Source organism: Monodelphis domestica, chromosome 2, assembly GCF_027887165.1.
Source record: "Monodelphis domestica isolate mMonDom1 chromosome 2, mMonDom1.pri, whole genome shotgun sequence".
Taxonomy (NCBI): domain Eukaryota; kingdom Metazoa; phylum Chordata; class Mammalia; order Didelphimorphia; family Didelphidae; genus Monodelphis; species Monodelphis domestica.
The window spans coordinates 521,491,442-521,508,690 of NC_077228.1; the positions used below are offsets into that span (position 1 = coordinate 521,491,442).

General features: G+C 48.3%; 1 protein-coding gene across 6 annotated transcripts in view; it reads right to left on the reverse strand.

The window, feature by feature from the left end:
* Nucleotides 1-4,449: 4,449 nt before the first annotated feature.
* ELN (elastin) overlaps nt 4,450-17,249 on the reverse strand; it is a 78,000-nt gene continuing 65,200 nt past the window's right edge. For 4 of the 6 annotated variants that reach the window (XM_056819758.1, XM_056819759.1, XM_056819756.1 and 1 more), the window contains exons 31-37: nt 16,091-16,186; nt 15,081-15,134; nt 14,488-14,559; nt 11,736-11,777; nt 10,636-10,665; nt 8,501-8,551; nt 4,450-5,832 (exon numbers count right to left, since the gene is read on the reverse strand). In XM_056819758.1, the coding sequence (XP_056675736.1) occupies nt 5,789-5,832; nt 8,501-8,551; nt 10,636-10,665; nt 11,736-11,777; nt 14,488-14,559; nt 15,081-15,134; nt 16,091-16,186 (389 nt within the window). In that variant the 3' untranslated portion in view covers nt 4,450-5,788. The remainder of the gene's footprint in view (nt 5,833-8,500; nt 8,552-10,635; nt 10,666-11,735; nt 11,778-14,487; nt 14,560-15,080; nt 15,135-16,090; nt 16,187-17,249) is intronic. The other 2 variants (XM_056819760.1, XM_056819761.1) reach the window with 1 other exon arrangement.

The following is a 17,249-nucleotide window of genomic DNA, read 5'->3' on the forward strand; positions in this document are numbered from 1 at the left end:
ATGATTGAAGGTGAACTTAGAAGAATTGCCCAGAGTAAGTTTGGCCTCAAAGAAGAGAAATAAGAAGGCTTCTCTCTCCACCATTTTGCAGAGGTGGGAGGTCTATGGGTGTAGAACACTGTTTACATTATCAGACTTCTTGGACATGTTGATGAGTTTTATTGATCGTTTTTTTCCTTTTATTTCTTTAAAAACGTCTCTAATATGGGATGGATGGATCTCTGGGAGGAGGGAGAAGGAAGATACAAGGGGAAATGTGGGCAATGTAAAAACAAAAGATATAAACAAAAATTTATTAAAAAGAAAACCAAAAATGGAATTCTATTGTGCTATAAGAAAGGATAAGCAGGATGATTTCAGAAAAAGCTGGAGAGATCCAAATGAACTGATGCAGAGTGAAATCAGCAGAACCAGGAGAACATTGTACACAGTAACAGCAATATTGTATGATGGTCAACTGCGAAAGATTTGGCTACTCTCAGCAATACAATGGTCTAGTACAGTTCTAAAGGACTTATGACAAAGAATACTATTAACTCCCAGAGAAGGAACTGTTGAAGCCCGATGCAGATCAAAGCATACTATCTTTCACATCAGTTTATTTATAGTTTTATTTGGGTGGTTTGCTTTTATATGAGTATTACCTTATAAAAATGACCAATATGGAAGTATGTTTTGCATGATAATATAGATATAATCCAGATCACACTGCTTATCATCTCTGGGAAGGGGAAGGGGAGGGAGAGAGGGAGACAATTTGGATCTTATAATTTCAGAAAATGTATGTTGAAAATTGTTATTACATGTATTTGGGAAAATAAAATATCTTTGAATATTAAAAAAAAAAAGAAAAGAAAACTAAAAACAGGAAGCTATCTCATAGCAACCTTCTTCTCCCAGGGCCTTCACCACAATTGAGTCACTCTTAAGTCCAATCTAACCTTGTTTCTCCTCACCAGCAGCTTAAGGTGGTCCTGGGCCTCTTCTGGTCCTCAGTTTCCTCCTTGGGAACTAGATGGCACCAGAATGCACAGAGTGCCAGGCTTGGCAACAGGAAGAACAATCTTCCTGAGTTCAAATCTGGTTTTAGACATTCTCTAGCTACATGACCCTGGGCAAGTCACTTAATGCTATTTGCCTCAGTTTTTCCATCTATAAAATGAACTGGAGAAGGAAATGGCAAACCATTCCAGCATCTCTGTCAAGAAACACCCAAATGGGGGTCATGAAGAGTCAGACATGACTGAAAAGTCTCAATGACAAAAATCGGGGGACTGGAAGCTGTCTTCTGTCTCTGACTTGCTCTTCTTCCATGACGCTCTTGCTTTGGGGTGAGAGTGGTATTGGGGTATTCCACCATGAGTCTCTTCCCCATAGAGCCTTGCATCCCAGATCTCCTTTGTGGAGACCCTCCTGAAGTGAATTTTTCTTAAAACATTGAGGTGAAAGGGCAGGTAGGTGGCTGGGTGGATTGAGAATCCAGGGCTAGAGACAGGAGGATCAGGCAGACATTTGGCTTTGTGACCCTGGGCCGGTCACTTAACTCCAATTATGGAGCTCTTACTGCTCTTCTGCCTTATAATCCATACTTATTTAGTGTTGGTTCTAAGCCGGAAGAGAAGGGTTTAAAAACCAGGAAATGCTGAGACGAGGGCACACTTTCTTAGGCTATGAGGACCCTGCCCAGCAGTCCGCTTCTCCCTACCCTGGGTAAGAGGGCGAGTGATTACCTTCTACACAGAGGATGGCTTCTTCTCTTAAGGCACTAGCATCAAAGAGAGCAATCCTGGGGCTCGAGCCCATCAGTGGGAGAGACAAGGAGGCTTATTGGAGGACCTTTCTAGCAAGGGAGAAGCTCCTCTGACCTCTACACCTCCAGGCAGGCTAGCCTCCTCCATGCCCACCATACAGCATATCTGTATGCCTTGGAAATGCCACATGCTTCTCCCTCTCTCATTCTCGCCCCTTCCCCCATTCCCTGCCCAAACCATGAAAAACAATAGAGGTCAGTGAATAAAACAGTAGAATCCAAATAGACTGTCATCTGAAGGGTAGAGACAGATGCATACTGGGTATAAGTAGGTCATAGCCCATGGGGGCTCTGATTTCTGGTATTATCTATAAAAAACCCAAATAACCCTTCTGTTATAATACTAAGTATTGGTTCCAAGGCAGAAGAGTGGGAAGGGCTAGTCAATGGGAGTTAAATGACTTGTCTAGGGTCACACAGCTTCAAAGTATCTGAGATCAGATTTGAACTTGTCTATAGGCCTGGCTTTCTATTGACTGTGCTACCTAGCTTCCCTATTAGTACCAATCCTAAGACAGAAGAGTGTCAAGGGTTAGGTATTTGGGGCTAAGTGACTTGCCCAGGGTCACACAACTAGAAGGCCAAATTTGAACCCAGGACCTCCTGTCTCCATGCCTGGTTCTCTATCCACTGGGCCACCCAGCTGTTCCTTTGATCTCTTAATTTTGCAACCAACACACAAGAAATGATGGTAAGAAGGGATGGGAAGTTTCTATAGAGATAGTAAGGCATGAACAGGCTGATTGCTTTGTTCTTTATATCACTTTGCTAAGAAGACTAGAGACCAGACCTTGGAGGATTTAAAAAGTATCAGGTCCCAAACTTGAGCCCTGAGGTCTTCTACTTACTCCCCTTGTTCTAACTGGAAATGCCTTGTGTGATTTGCTGCCTCTAAGTGGGATCTGGACATGCTTCACTTTTCTCCCAACCATCAAACCCGACCCTTCTTAACTCTTCTCCTACCTTTCCTTCCCAGTTCTGGAACCATAATCAAATCAATACTGCCATTGCTACTAGACACAGGTAGATATAGAAAGATGATAAAGAAATGGAGATATAGAGATAATAGGTAAATGGATGGACAGAGAGATGGATGGATAGAGAATGGACAGATGGATAGAGGCATAGATGTATCAATAGATGGGTTGATAGATGGTGGACTGATGGATGGGTAGATAGATGAATAATAGATGAATCGAGGCATAGATGGATGGATAGGTAGATAGATGATGAATAGATGGGTCGAGGCATAGATGGATAGATGGGTTAATAGATGATGGGTAGACAGATGGATAGCTAGATGGAATGATAGATGATGGATAGATGGATGAGGCATAGACAGATAGATGGATAGATAGATAGATGGATTGAGGCATAGATAGATGGGTTGATATATGATGGATAGATAGATGGGTGAATAGATAGATGATGGATAGATGGATGGATAAATATATGGATGGATAGATAGATGATGAATAGATGGATTGAGGCATAGATAGATGAGTTGATATATGATGGATAGATAGATGGATGAATAGATATATGGATGGATAGATAGATGATGAATAGATGGATCGAGGCATAGATAGATGGGTTGATATATGATGGATAGATAGATGGATGAATAGATATATGGATGGATAGATAGATGATGAATAGATGGATCGAGGCATAGATAGATGGGTTGATATATGATGGATAGATAGATGGATGGATAGATATATGGATGGATAGATAGGTGATGAATAGATGGATCGAGGCATAGATGGATAGATGGGTTAATAGATGATGGGTAGACAGATGGATAGCTAGATGAAATGATAGATGATGGATAGATGGATGAGGCATAGACAGATGGAATGATAGATGATGGATAGCTGGATGGATAGATATAAATGACTGATGATGAATAGGTGATAGATATAAATAGATATGGATTGATAGATAAATGGAGCATTTATAAAGCATATGTTATGTACCAGGCACTGTGCTCAGAATTAGGGACATAATTACAAGCACTCCAGAAAGCCTCAGGGAGCTTACATTCAATGGGTTGAAGACCACCAATAAAAGGAACTGGAAGGTAGGTTTGGAGAGAAGTTACCTTAGATTTCATGAAGGTTGGGGCTCCTAGCCTAGGATAAGATTAGAAACGTTACCTTCTCAGATTGGAGTTTGGGGAGAATGGTGGTGATGGAGTCACCAGGGATCTTTTGGGGAGGGGATGGTTGGAGACTAGGGCCATGGTGAGGAGAATGTGGCTCCTTGTGTCTCCTTCACTATCCCTGTATCTTTTTTTAAACCCTCACCTTCTGTCTTAGAATCAATATTGTGTTTTGGTGCCAAGGCAGGAGAGGAATAAGGGCTAGGCAATGGGGGCCAAGTGACTTGCCCAGGGTTTGAGGCCAGATTTGAACCCAGGACCTCCCATCTCTAGGAGTTACCTAGCTGCCCCAATAGTAAATATTTCTTAAATGAGTCCTATTTCCATAACTCTCCTCTAAGCTCCTGGGCTTGGGGATGGTCCTGTCTCCCACAGCCCTAGCTGAGAGCTGGGCTCACACTTGCTCTTTTGGGTGGGTTGATCGACGGGGGAATGGCAAGGGAACGAGAAGGGTCAAAAGAGGCCAGGACGCCGCTTCCTTTCAAAGGTTTTTCTTTATTAGTCCGTTTTCTGGAGCAGTTACTTTACTTTTCTTATTAAAAAAGTGTGTTCCATCCAAAGTGATACCAAAGTGAGTAAAATGGACACAGGGGGGTCAGTTCCCCTCTGTGGGGATACAGTTCCCCAAACCAGAAAAAATTTAAACAGCCCCCCAAACAAAACCCAACAAAAACATCCCGAACCAAAATAAGCCCCAAGTAAGTATCCAGGACAAAAAATAAAATATTTATTGATCTATCACAGCGAGACACAGAGACAGGGCCTGAATGATGGATGGGAAGAGTTGCTCAGACACCCAGGGCTCGAGGGACTGAGGATACAGTACTGCTGTGTGAGATATGCCAGGGATGGGCAGGGAGCCCCGGCCCTCATTCCCCTCTGGCTCCCCTCCTGCCGCAGCTCCACCCTGGGGAGGTTCTGGGGTTCTAGGCGGCCTGGCACCGGTGGAGTCGCTGTCAATGGTGAGTACATGCGTGTGTCCCCACACACGGATGGCCGTGTGGGAGTGTATGTGGTGGCAGGTTTGGGAGGAGGGCTAGAGCTGGGGAAGACCAGGCCAGGTCCTAGCGGGTGGACAGACATTCAAGGCCTCTTGCCAGGCGGGCGGTAAACTTTTTTGGGTGAGGGTGGACGGATGGACAGAGGGACAGATTCCCGGCTCCAGGATGGATGCAAGGAGTGGCGCAGGAGAGGCTGAAGGGGCAGCCCTCTGAGGGGGAGAGGTGGTCAGATCTAGAGGGGTCACATCCCAGGCGGAGGCGGATTTAAAGTGCTTGGGGACCCCTGCTCGAAGACTGGTCGTTCCAGGGGGAGAGCATGGCTGGGGGTCCTGGGTTGACCTTTCCTGGTGGGGGCAGGGTTGGATATCTTGCAAAGCCCCTGAGTGAGGGGCTCCTCCAGGGGACCTTCCTCCCTCCTCCCTCGTCCCCCCCAAGAAAGTGATAAGCACCAACAAGTAGCACCATGTTTCCCTCAAGATCATGAACAGGGAGGGGAGAGCTCCTAGGTGGGATGGGGTGGGGCAGGGGGAGGGGATCTGAGCTCCTTTGGGGAGGGGGCAGAGTTCCAAGCTGACCCTGGTTCTTGTGTTTGCCCACCCTAGGGCCTGCACCTCCACCCCCTCCCCTGCCAGCCCCTCCCCCCCTCCCCAGCAGGGTGGGTGACTGCAGCAACACTCCAGTGAGAAGGATCTGACCCTGGGAGGGGGATGGGAGAGGGCGGGGAAGAGGAAGGGCGTCACTCAAGGTATACATTCTGGACTAAGCAGTAGCACCAAAGTTCATGAGGTCGCGGGTCAGCTGTCCTGGGAAGATCTATTTCCTCTTCCGGCCACACATTTTCCCCAAACAAGCCCCACCTGGGAAGGAAAGAGAAGGATAGTGGGTGAGGCCAGGGGGCTATGCAGTGGGGGTTGAGTGACTTGCCCGGGGCCCCACAGAGGTCATATTTGAATCCAGGACCTCCCATCTCTAGACCTGCCTCGCTCTCCACTGGCCCTCTCACGGAACATTAAAAAAACTTTTTGTTTTTAAGACATTTTGTCTTAGAATCACTACTAAGTCTTGGTCCCAAGAAGGGCTTGTCCAGGGTCACTCCGTGAAGAAGTGTCGGCCTGGCTGCCCTGACCAGCATCTATTTTATAGAAGCAGCAGCAGCAAAGGTCCAGAAAGGACTTCCTGAACTTCCTTCTGGATCCTGAGGATGGCTCACACCAAATAGAATAGCCGTGATGGCGCCGATGACAGCCTGCATCTCTTACTTTAGATTAGCACCATGTCTGGCACAGAGGCTGAGATGCGCAGAGCACCACAAAACACGTGTATAAAGATCTACCTATATGTACATGCATGTAGCATAGAGGCACGCATGTACAGACACATGTGCCCACATAGAATTCCATGTGAGCCCCACAACCCTGTCAAGGCGGTGCTTTTATTCTGGCCCTTTTAACAGTCCCCAAAAGGTGAGGAGCTCCACACAGAGCCGGCACTGAGCCAGGCCTGGGCCTTCCTGCTCCTAAAGCAGGGCCCTAAGTCTGGGGGCCGGAAGCTCGCTTTAAAAATGTTCTGAGGATGCAGTTTCAGTGTGGATGGTCTCCTTCATGTGCCTTTTCATAGGTGGTTCTGAGGAGGGCTCCCCAAGCTTCACTAGGCCGGGCCAGACTGCCTGCCACCCAGCCTAGGGATGGCACAAAGCAATAATTCAAGGGGGCTCGGGAGGGCTCTGCCCACTCTGTGACTTCCTCTAAGGCCTGGCGCAGTGGGCCCGCTGGACTCTGATTTATGCTAATCATTTGATTTAGTTTTTAATCGAATCCAACTTATTTAATTTTTGTTTATTTAACTTCATAAATTTAATTTATTTAATCGTTTGCTTGCATTCGTTTTAATAAAAGAGTATTTTCCCCCCTATAAAAGGAGATCCGGAACGGAATAGTTAAGATCTCACTCTGTCCAGTAAGGGCCCTGCTTGGTCCCACATAAGACTCTTTGCTACCACCTGGTGGTGGCCAGCATCCACATGGGAAACTGAGGACCAGCTTTTCTGTCCACCCCAGTCCAGGCTTGCTTGTGACTTTGCTCTTGGGGCAGGATGGAGGCCAGAGGTCTAGAGCCTAGTCCTGGGCTGTCCCCTGACTCCCTGTACGGTTGGGAGCAAGTCATATCCCCCTCAGGCTCTGCCCCTGTCAAACGGGGCTAGGCTTGTGTGATGGGTCTTCCTAGGAGGAGCCGGAGATCAAATGGGGAAATGCCTATGGCTTGGGGTGGGCAGCAGATGAGCAACTGTCCAAGGTGCAGCTCCTTCTTGTCACACTCCCTGTTAGGAGTTTCTCTTGGATTTCTCTCCCTTTCTCTTTATCCTTCTTTCCTTCTCTTCGCTTATTCTTTCTCTTTTCTCTTTCCATGACCTTCCTTTTTCCTCCTTTAACATCTTTATGTTCTTTTTCTTTCTCTCTCTTTTCAGTCTCCTCTCTCTATTCTTCATCCTTTCTTTTCCTCTCTCACCTTCATATCTTTCTCTCTTCTCTTTTTTCTCCCTTCTTCCTCTCTCTTCCTTCCCCACTCTCTCCCTCTTGCTCTCTTTTCTTTTCCCTCTCTCCCCTTCCTCTCTCTTCCCTCTGTCCCACTCTCTCTTTATCTTTCTCCCTTCTTTCCTCCCTCTTTCTATCTCCCTCTCTCCCCTTCCTCTCTCTTCCCTCTGTCCCACTCTCTCTTTCTCTTTCTCCCTCCTTTCCTCCCTCTTTCCATCTCCCTCTCTCCCCTTCCTCTCTCTTCCCTCTGTCTCTCTCTCTGTCTCTCTCTTTCTCTCTCTCCTTCCCTCTCTCCTTTACCCCTCTTTCCTTCTCCCTTTTTCCCCTTCCTCTCTCTTCTCTCTCCCTCTCCCTCCCTCCCTCCCTCTCTCTCTCTCTCTCTCTCTCTCTCTCTCTCTCTCTCTCTCTCTCTCTCTCTCTCTCTCCTTCCCTCCTTTTCTCCCTCCCTTCCTCCCTCTTTCCCTCTCCCTCTCTCTCTTCTTTCTCTCTCTCTTTCTCTTTCTCTCTTTCCTTCCCTCCCTCCTTTCCTCTCTCCCTTCTTCCCTCTTTCTGTCTCCCTCTCCTGCTCTCTCCTTCCTTTTCATCTCCCTCCTCTTTCCTCTTCTCCTTGTAGGAAATGGTGCTGAGGCCCTCCAGTCTGATCACAGGGGAGGACAGGTCTCTAGGAAGGGGGTTTCAGCGTGGCTCCCACAAGACAGAGAGCATGCTTAACTCCCTCATGCAGAGGAGCCCTGGAGAAGTGCCCTAATGGTGCCCATGGAGCCGGAGCAGGAAGGTGTCTAGGCAGGTGGAATCTTCTTTGGCATCAGGGACATTCTGCGACCCACATGGGACTGCTGGGGTCAGACGGGGGCAGGAATCACAGCAAGAGCAAAGCTAAGCTGTGACTCCTCACCTCCAGGTCTGGGAGGTCCCAGCCTTTGATGAAGTTGGCCTTGACCTTGCATATAGCTCAGCTTGGATCCCTTCCCTTCCCTCCAGGATCCTCACATACCTCGATATCCCAGGGCTCCGAGGGCACCGCCATAGGGTTTGGGAGGTTTTCCTGTGGAGGACAAGGTAAGGGGGGGGGGGAGAGTACTGTGAATCATGGCATTTCTATGGCCCCTTCTCCTCCTCCTGCTAAGTGACCCCAGTGCCCAGACACGCCTCTCTCTGGACAATTTAACTAATGGGGGGGGGTTGGGAAGGAGACTAAGGGGCTCTTTGGGCAGCCCTAGTTCCTTGGGGTTGGGGTGGCTACTGATTAAGGACAAGCCAAGCCTGACCACAGGGGACACAAGGGACCATAAAGGCCAGCTAGTCCAATTCTCTCATTGTACCCATCAGGAAACTGAGTCTAGGGAGTTTATATGACTTACCAAAAGTCATCTAGGTAGCAAACATCAGAGGTAGGATTTGAACCCAGACCCAAGAGCTAATATCTTTCCCACTGTAATCCACTGCCTGTCTTTTGGACTATTGTAATAGTCTCCTATGTATTGGTGTTCCTATTCCCAGGTGCTCTTACATTCTACTTTATGCCCAATTGCCAGAGAGTTCTTTCTAGCATACTTCTTTATTATCTCACTCATGAACTTTCAATGGCTCCCCATGACCTAGAGCACCAATTTTCAGAGAATGGTTTAAAGATCCTTGGGGGAAGGGATGTGCTGGTAAATGTTTAACAACCAGCTCTCCAGAGGGAAGAAACTATATTTGTGACATACTTAAAACACACAAACAAACAGATTTTTACTTTATGTCTTAGTAACAATTCTAAGACAGAAAGGTGAGACCTAGGCAATCAGGGTTAAATGACTTGATCAGGGTCCCATAGCAAGGAAGTATCTGAGGGCAGATTGGAATCCAGGACCTCTCTACTCCAGTCCTGATGCTCTATCCATTGAACCACCTAGCTGCCCCTTTATCATATACTTTTAAGTTTATTCTGCATTAGTAACAATGAACAATTTCTCTATGACTTTAAGTCTACACAATCAGCAAAAGGATTCATCAAGCCCTGATTTATAGCATTTGCTAGTTTCTGAGGTTTAAATGTTGATCCTGATAATTTAACAATAAGTTCTCTGCTCCAAGATACCTCTGCCAGGGGGATGCTTAGACCCTTTCAGGAGGTTTATGAAGTCAGATCTATTTTCATAATAATTCTAAGACATTATTTATTCATTCATTTCCCTTTTCCAACTCTGTATCTGTACAAAACTCCATTTTCTTCATATACTATAACCAAACTGACATTTCACAACAGATTGAATGCAGATACAAGAATCCAGTGTCTTCTATGAAGATAGACATTAAGGAGACTTGCAAAAATATACAAAACAAAAATAAAGCTACTCTTCTCACGAAATTTGTTTTTGTTTGGGAAAATATAGTTATTTTTCATAAAATAGGTTTATTATTGTAATTTTAAAAAGATTTCCAAAATCTTTTTTAATTTTAAAAAGATTTCCAAAATCTTTTTTAATTTTAAAAAGATTTTTAAAATCTTTTTAAATTTTAAATTAAAAAAAAAGAATGACAATTTTAAAACATCATTTTTTATATTTCTAATATGATCAATATTGACAGATAGAACCCACATTAAAAATAATTTTTTAAGTGTAAAGGGGTCCTGAGACCAAAAAGTTCAAGAAACATTGGCCAAGAGAATAAGATCCAAGTTCAAGTTCCTCCATAATCTGACCTTCCCATTCCTCTCTTCTCTCTTCTTCCTCAACTCCATGTCTGTCTCACTGCTGCCTCTGGGCCTTTGTCTAGCCTGGAATACTTTCTTTCCCTCCAAATCTTATCCATCCTTCAAGGCCCATCTTTTCCAGGAAGTCTTCCTTAATCCAGGCAGCTCATTGCTCCCTCCTCTGCACTCCTTTGGGATTTGCCCCCTCCCACATTGCCTTGTATTAGGAATCACCATTCGATGTAGATGTTTTGCCTTTCCTTCTAAACTATAAGCTTCTTGAGTGTAAGAACCATATCTTGGCCATATCTGAATCCCTCATGGCATCAAGCCCAGAGCTTCATGATAAGAGAAGCTAAGCAAGTAAAAAACTGGCAAGTGAATTTTGGACTCCTAGATCCCTCTGAACCCAATGACATGGATGCTGCCATCTTGGTATAGTTAATTACCACCATATCCCAGTGCTCCAGCTCCACCACCTGTAATGCAAGAGATTGGGGAAATGAAACGACTTCTCATTCAGTCAGCAAGCATTCAGCCCCATCTCCCATCCTGCCCAGAAACAAGGTGATCCCATAGACTCCCCAGGACAGGGATGGTTGAAACTAAGGCCTCAGAAGGGCGGCTGGAGAAGGATGTCCAATGGACACATTTTTGGACTAGAAGTCAGTAGTCTGGCTCCGCTATGAATTCGACACTTTGTGATGTTCTCTGTGACAATCTTTTTAGAACTCAATTTCTCTCCTCTATAAAATGGGAAGAATTGCTTCTGCCCTTCTTACTTTACAGAGCTCTTTGTGAAGACTAAAGACAGTATGTATATAAAAGGTGCTTTGGGGAAGTTAAAATGTGATGGAGACAGGTGAGGACAATGAAGGGAAGAGCTAGAAGGAGGGGGGGGGGGAAAGGGAGGAGAGGTAGACATGGAGGGAAAAGGAGGGAGATAAAGAGAAAGGGGAATGGAAAGATGGAGAGAAAGGAAAGAGGGAAAGATGAGGAATATAGGGAAGGAGAAAGGAAGGAGGGGGGAGATGAGGGAGGAAAGGAAGTAAACAAGGAAGCAATTAAAGCAGAAAGCAAAGAAAGAAGAAAGGAAGGAGACGGAGATAAAAGAGGGAGGAGAAAAAGAAAGAAGAAAGGGGCAGTGGGAAGGAGAAGAAGGAAGATAGGACAACTAGAGAGGCAGAGGGAAGAGGGAAGGAGGACAGGATGCCTTGCTGATGTCCGACCCAAATCTACATCCTTTTGTCAAGATCCTGGAATGAAAGCAGAGTGAGTCCCAGCTTAGGCCCCAATTGGCATGTGACAGTTTTGGGGAAAGGAGAGAGTGTTCAGGAATAAAAATTACAGCTTGCATTCATAGCGTTTTAAGAGTTACATAAAGTTTTCCTCATCCCAGCCCTGGGACTGAGGTAATAGAATAAAGATTATTGTTCCCATTTTATAGATGAGGAAACTGATTGATGGGGAATGGCTTGCTAGTTAAGGGGTCTGGGGGAGAAAACCTGGTGAACATTAATGGAGGGTGGGCCAGGCCAAGTTTACTTACCTGGGTAAATAGGTGAAAGTCCATAGCCAAGTGATGGCACACCTGTAAAGACAGGAAATCAGGGCTTAGAGATGGCCAGGAAGGAGTGGGTCCAAGGATAGCCCCCAGAGGCCATCTAGTCCCAATCGTCTCCTTTTACAGATGAGGAAACTGAGACCTAAAGGGATGAACTGACTTGCGCAGAGTCTCAGAGCCTGAAAGACAGGAGAGATTTGAACCTGGCTTCTCTAACTCCCAATCCAAGTTAAACCTCAAGCCCTCACTTTGGGGCTGTTGGCCCTGCCATGCACCCAAGGAAAGCTGGCCTCCTTCCGTCCCCACCAGGCCCATCCCTCCCTGGAACTGGGAGTGGGCTTCCCTTGGACACGGAGGCCTGGAATTCTGGGCATGGTGGCACACCAAGCGAGCGGATAGAGCCGGAGGGAGCCCTGGGGTGTTTGGGAGACCTTGGTTTGGTCTGGGCCAGAGAAGGGGGAGATGCCTCTGCTGAGTCCTGGCCCCAACCTCTGGGGGGTGTTGAGGGAGAGAGAAAAGGGGGGTCTAGTTTGTTCTGAGGGAAAGAGACAAAGGAAGACGCATATCAGGGATGGAACAGACACTCTGGGAGGGCAGGGACTGCTTCACACCTGTCTTTGCATCCCCAGTGCCTAGGGGGGCCCAGGAGGTGCTGATGGAGGGATGGATAGATGGATGGATGGATGGATGGATGGATGGATGGATAGATAGATAGATAGATAGATAGATAGATGGATAGATGGATGATAGATAGATGGATGGATGGATGGATGGATGGATGGATAGATAGATAGATGGATGGATGGCTAGATAGATAGATAGATAGATGGATAGATGGATGATAGATAGATGGATGGATGGATGGATGGATAGATAGATAGATAGATAGATGGATAGATGGATGATAGATGGATGGATGGATGGATCGATGGATGGATGGATGGATGGATAGATAGATAGATAGATAGATAGATGATAGATAGATGGATGGATGGATGGATAGATAGATAGATAGATAGATGGATAGATGGATGGATAGATGGATGGATGGATCGATGGATGGATGGATAGATAGATAGATAGATAGATAGATAGATAGATAGATAGATGGATGATAGATGGATGGATGGATGGCACACGGGATTCAGAGAGGGAAAGATGAGAACGGGGTGAATTCCAGGCATGGGGACAGCCCAGTCCACAGGCAAAGGACAAAGAGACAGAGCTGTGTGTGGGCAACAGCAAGAAGCCCAGGTTCCCTGGACTGGAGAGTGTGGGAGAGGGAGAACAATACCACCACCACCACCACCACCACCACCACTACTACCACTACCACCACTACTACTACTACTGGCTAACACTTGTATAGCATTTACTATGTGTCAGGCACTGTGCAAAGTGCTTACGAATATCATCTCATTGCATCCCCGCAACAACTTTAAGAGAGAGGCACTCTTATTGCCCCCATTTTACAGATGAGCTAAAGGAGGCAGACAGAGGTTAAATGACTTGTCCAAGTTCAGCTAATAATATCTGAGGACATATTTGAACCCAGGACCTCCCTCCCTAGACTTGGCTCTCAATCCACTGATCCTCCTTGTTGCCGCCTGAGGGGGAAGTCATTCACTAGTGACTGAGGGAGGTGAGCTGGGGGGAGCTGGGAATGGAGAGAGGGCCTGTGGCAGAGGTGGCACCTGGGGAAATCTGGGGGAGGGGAGGGAGAGGAGGAGAGGATGGGTCTGGGTTGCACATTCGGGTGACTAAAAGTCTGTAGCCTCCCCGACAGCAGGAGCGGCTCTGGGAAGGCCGGCGCTAACTCTGTCCCAAACCCGGCTCTGCTTTCTTCCAGGGGCTGCTGGGAGGCTGACCAGGAGAGGAAGCAGTGCCCTGGACTCCTGGGACCAGACCAAGGCGAGCTGGCCCCCGTCCTGCCCTGGGCCTTTTGCTTCCACTGGGGTCTCCCCAGAAGTCCTGGCCCAGCCCACCCTCGGAAGGGCTGATTTGGCTCCCTGGGCGAGACCCCGGCCAAGGCCTCTGACCCCAGCCTTCGGGTCAGGGATTGGCTCTGGGCCCGGGGGCTTCCCAGACAGCTGCCACCTGGCAGGGCAATGGCCAGGCACTTGTCTGCTTGTCCTGGGGAGTGGGAGTGGAGGGCAGGACAGCCCGAGGGAGGGAGGGATCAGTCTCCTGGGAGCTGCTGGCTTCTACCCTTCTCTCTTCCCCTGCGCTGCCCCGCTGAGCCAGCTGAACTCCATGGAGGATGCTGTTCATGTATGGGCCGGGGGTCTTCCTTGGGGGGGGGTCAGCCAAGCAGGGTCTTGGCCCCCCCTTCAGACCGGGAGCTCTCAGAGGGCAGAGAAGCTCCGAGGATGGGGCCGGGTCTCCTCCTCCCTCTGCTTCCCAGCCCAGGCGGACCCAAGGCAGAGGAGCTCCCAGGAGACCAGCCCTGGTTGGCCTCCGAGGGGTGACTGCCTTCCCTCCCACCCTCCTGCCCCTCTCTGAGTGCCCGAACTGGCCTATGCACACAGGACCGTAGGAGGGACTCTGGAGCCTGGTTTAGGGGGAGCTGGTTTGGGGTTTGGGGCGGGTTCAGTGGTGCCCCTGGCAGGCAGGGACTCATCTCCCTGGGTGGCTTTTCCCTCCTGGCCCTCAGCACGATGCCAGGCGCAGAGTAAATAGTGACAAATGCCCGGCGACTTGGCCAGAAGCACAATCTCAGGCTCAGAGAAGGACTCACCTGCCCCTGGGATCACCCTGGATCCTGGCAGGCCTCCAGCGCCTGGCACAAGGCCAGCGCCTCCAGCAGCACCTGCGGGAGAGGAAGGCGGGAGACCAACAATGGGCAGAGCTCCGGCCTCCCCTCCATCTCCCAGAGCAGGTGCACAGCCCATTGGAGATGCTCAAAGGCCCTGGACCATGGAGGCCACCCCTCTAGAGGCCAACACACGCCGCTCGAGCCTTCCCCAGCCCCCTCCTGCTCGGCCTCCCTCCACGATGCCCCAAGTCCCTGTGCCATCAGGAACAAACTCCCCGGGCCTCCCAGGCTCCCCTGGCCACAAGCCTCGGGCCCACTGGGGTTCCCTGAGATCTCTCCTTCTCTGGAAATGACCCACCCATCGCTTGGCCCGGGAAGGACCGTCCCTTAGATCATTCCTCCAACGGCCAACTCGTGGTGCCAGTGCATCGACACCAGGGTCGGGCTCTTCCCTTATTGGAATTGCCAAAGGCCAGGAGCCTCCTTTAAAGGCAGAGCAAGGCCAGAGAGGTGGTGGGAGCAGGGCCAGGTGTCCCTAAGGGGGGCCTGGGGAGGATGCCGAGATGGGCACTCACCATACTTGGCCGCTTTGGCTGCAGCCTTAGCAGCTGCCGCGGGAGTTCCTGCACCTGTGGGATGGAGGAGAGAAGGCTCAGTGACTTCTGATATTCTCCAGAGGTGCGGGAGCACCCAGCAACCCCCCACCTGTTTGAATTCATTCGTTCATCCCTTTGTTCACTCACTCATTCACTCTTTCCCTCCCTCCCTCATTCATTCACTCATTCATTCATTCATTCACTCATTCACTCATTCACTCTTTCCCTCCCTCCCTCATTCATTCATTCATTCATTCTTTCACTTGCTCTTTCATTTGTTCATCCCTTTGTTCACTCATTCATTCTATCCTTCGCTCATTCATTCATTCATTCATTCATTCATTCACTCATTCATTCATTCTTTCACTTGCTCTTTCATTTGTTCCTCCCTTTGTTCACTCATTCATTCACTCTTTCCCTCCCTCCCTCATTCATTCATTCATTCATTCATTCACTCATTCATTCATTCATTCATTCACTCATTCATTCATTCTTTCACTTGCTCTTTCATTTGTTCATCCCTTTGTTCACTCATTCATTCTATCCTTCGCTCATTCATTCATTCATTCATTCATTGGGGCTAGACTGATCCAGCATCTATTGTACTAAATGGGCTGCTGGAGCCAAGAGGAGGGCAGACAAAGGCCTTGACCTCAAGGCTTTATAGTTTGCTTAGGAAGAGAAAACCAAGTCCCACGAAAAGATAACGCATCACCCAGTGGCCCCTGTCCAAAAGAGTGGTCCAGTCCATCAGAGTCGAAGAGACTTGGAGGAGGAAGGGATGGATGGGGTTGGAGCAGTCAGGGAGGTCTTCCTGGAGGAAGAGCACCAACCTCTTGGGGACAATGGGATTTGTTGAGGTGGAGAGGAAGCATTTCCAGGTGTGGGGGAAGGATCTGGGTCAAGGCTTGGAGGAAGGAAGGGGCCTGATGTATTGGGGGAGCCCAAGGAGGTCACATACACACACAGCTTCAAGAGGAACAGCTCACCTGTCACTCCTCCAATACCAGGGACTCCGCCGACACCGGGGACTCCGCCAATGCCTGGGATGCCTCTGCCTCCCAGCCCTCCTGCTCCTCCAAGGCCTGTGGATCATGAAGAGAACAGACCCTCCATCATCATCAGGGTAGGAGTCAAAAACTCATCAGATCCAAGATGATCAGGGACCTTGGACTTCATCTGGACCAACCCCTTCATTTTGTAGCAGAGAAAACTAAAGCTAAGATTGGTCCACATTACACTAGACCTGGAGTCAGGAAGACCCGAGTTCAAATCCAACCTCAGACACTCCTAGCTATGTGATCCTAGGAAAGTCATTTAACCTATGTCTGTTTTGGTTTCCTCATCTGTAAAATGGGGATAATAATAGCAACCACCTCCCAGGATTGTTGTGAAGACCAAATGAGATAATAATTAGCATGGGCTTGGCAGAGTGCCTGACACATAGAAGGTACCATATAAATGTTATTTATTTATTATTAGGATTACTCCACCATGGTCTGCCTCAGTTTCCCCATCTGTAAAATGAGAATAAGAATAGTCCCAGATTCCCAGGATTGTTGTGAGGACCAAATGAGATAATAACTAGCATGGGCTTGGCAGAGTACCTGACACACAATAGGTATCATATAAATGTTAGCTATTTATTAGGATTACTCCACCATGGTCTGCCTCAGTTTCCCCATCTGTAAAAGGAGGATAAGAACAGACCCAGAGTCCCAGGATTGTTGGGAGGACCCAACGAGACCACTTCCCTGTGCCTTGCAGAGGGAAAGCCTCACAGAAACGTTAGCACCATCCTTCATCTTGCCAAGGTCATGCAGAGAGTGAGTGGCGCTAGAACTGGAACCCAGATCTCCTCACTCAGTGCGCCAAGCTTTTGGAGACTTCACTAGAGGCGGTGTGGGAATTGGGGAAGGGAGAAGGCAGCCAGGAGTAGGACTGAATCAGGCTTGGGGAGCGGAGTCTGAAGCAGCAAGGCTGGGGAAAGTTCGCCAGGAGGGGGAGAAGGGATGTCTAGGATGGGACGGCTCTGCAGTGACCTTTGGGGTCCGGGTACCCAAGTGGGGGTTGTTAAATGTGGACCCCAAGACCCGCTCAGAGAGCTGGCAGTGTTAGGAGCAGGGTGTTGGAGGCACCCATAAAGCC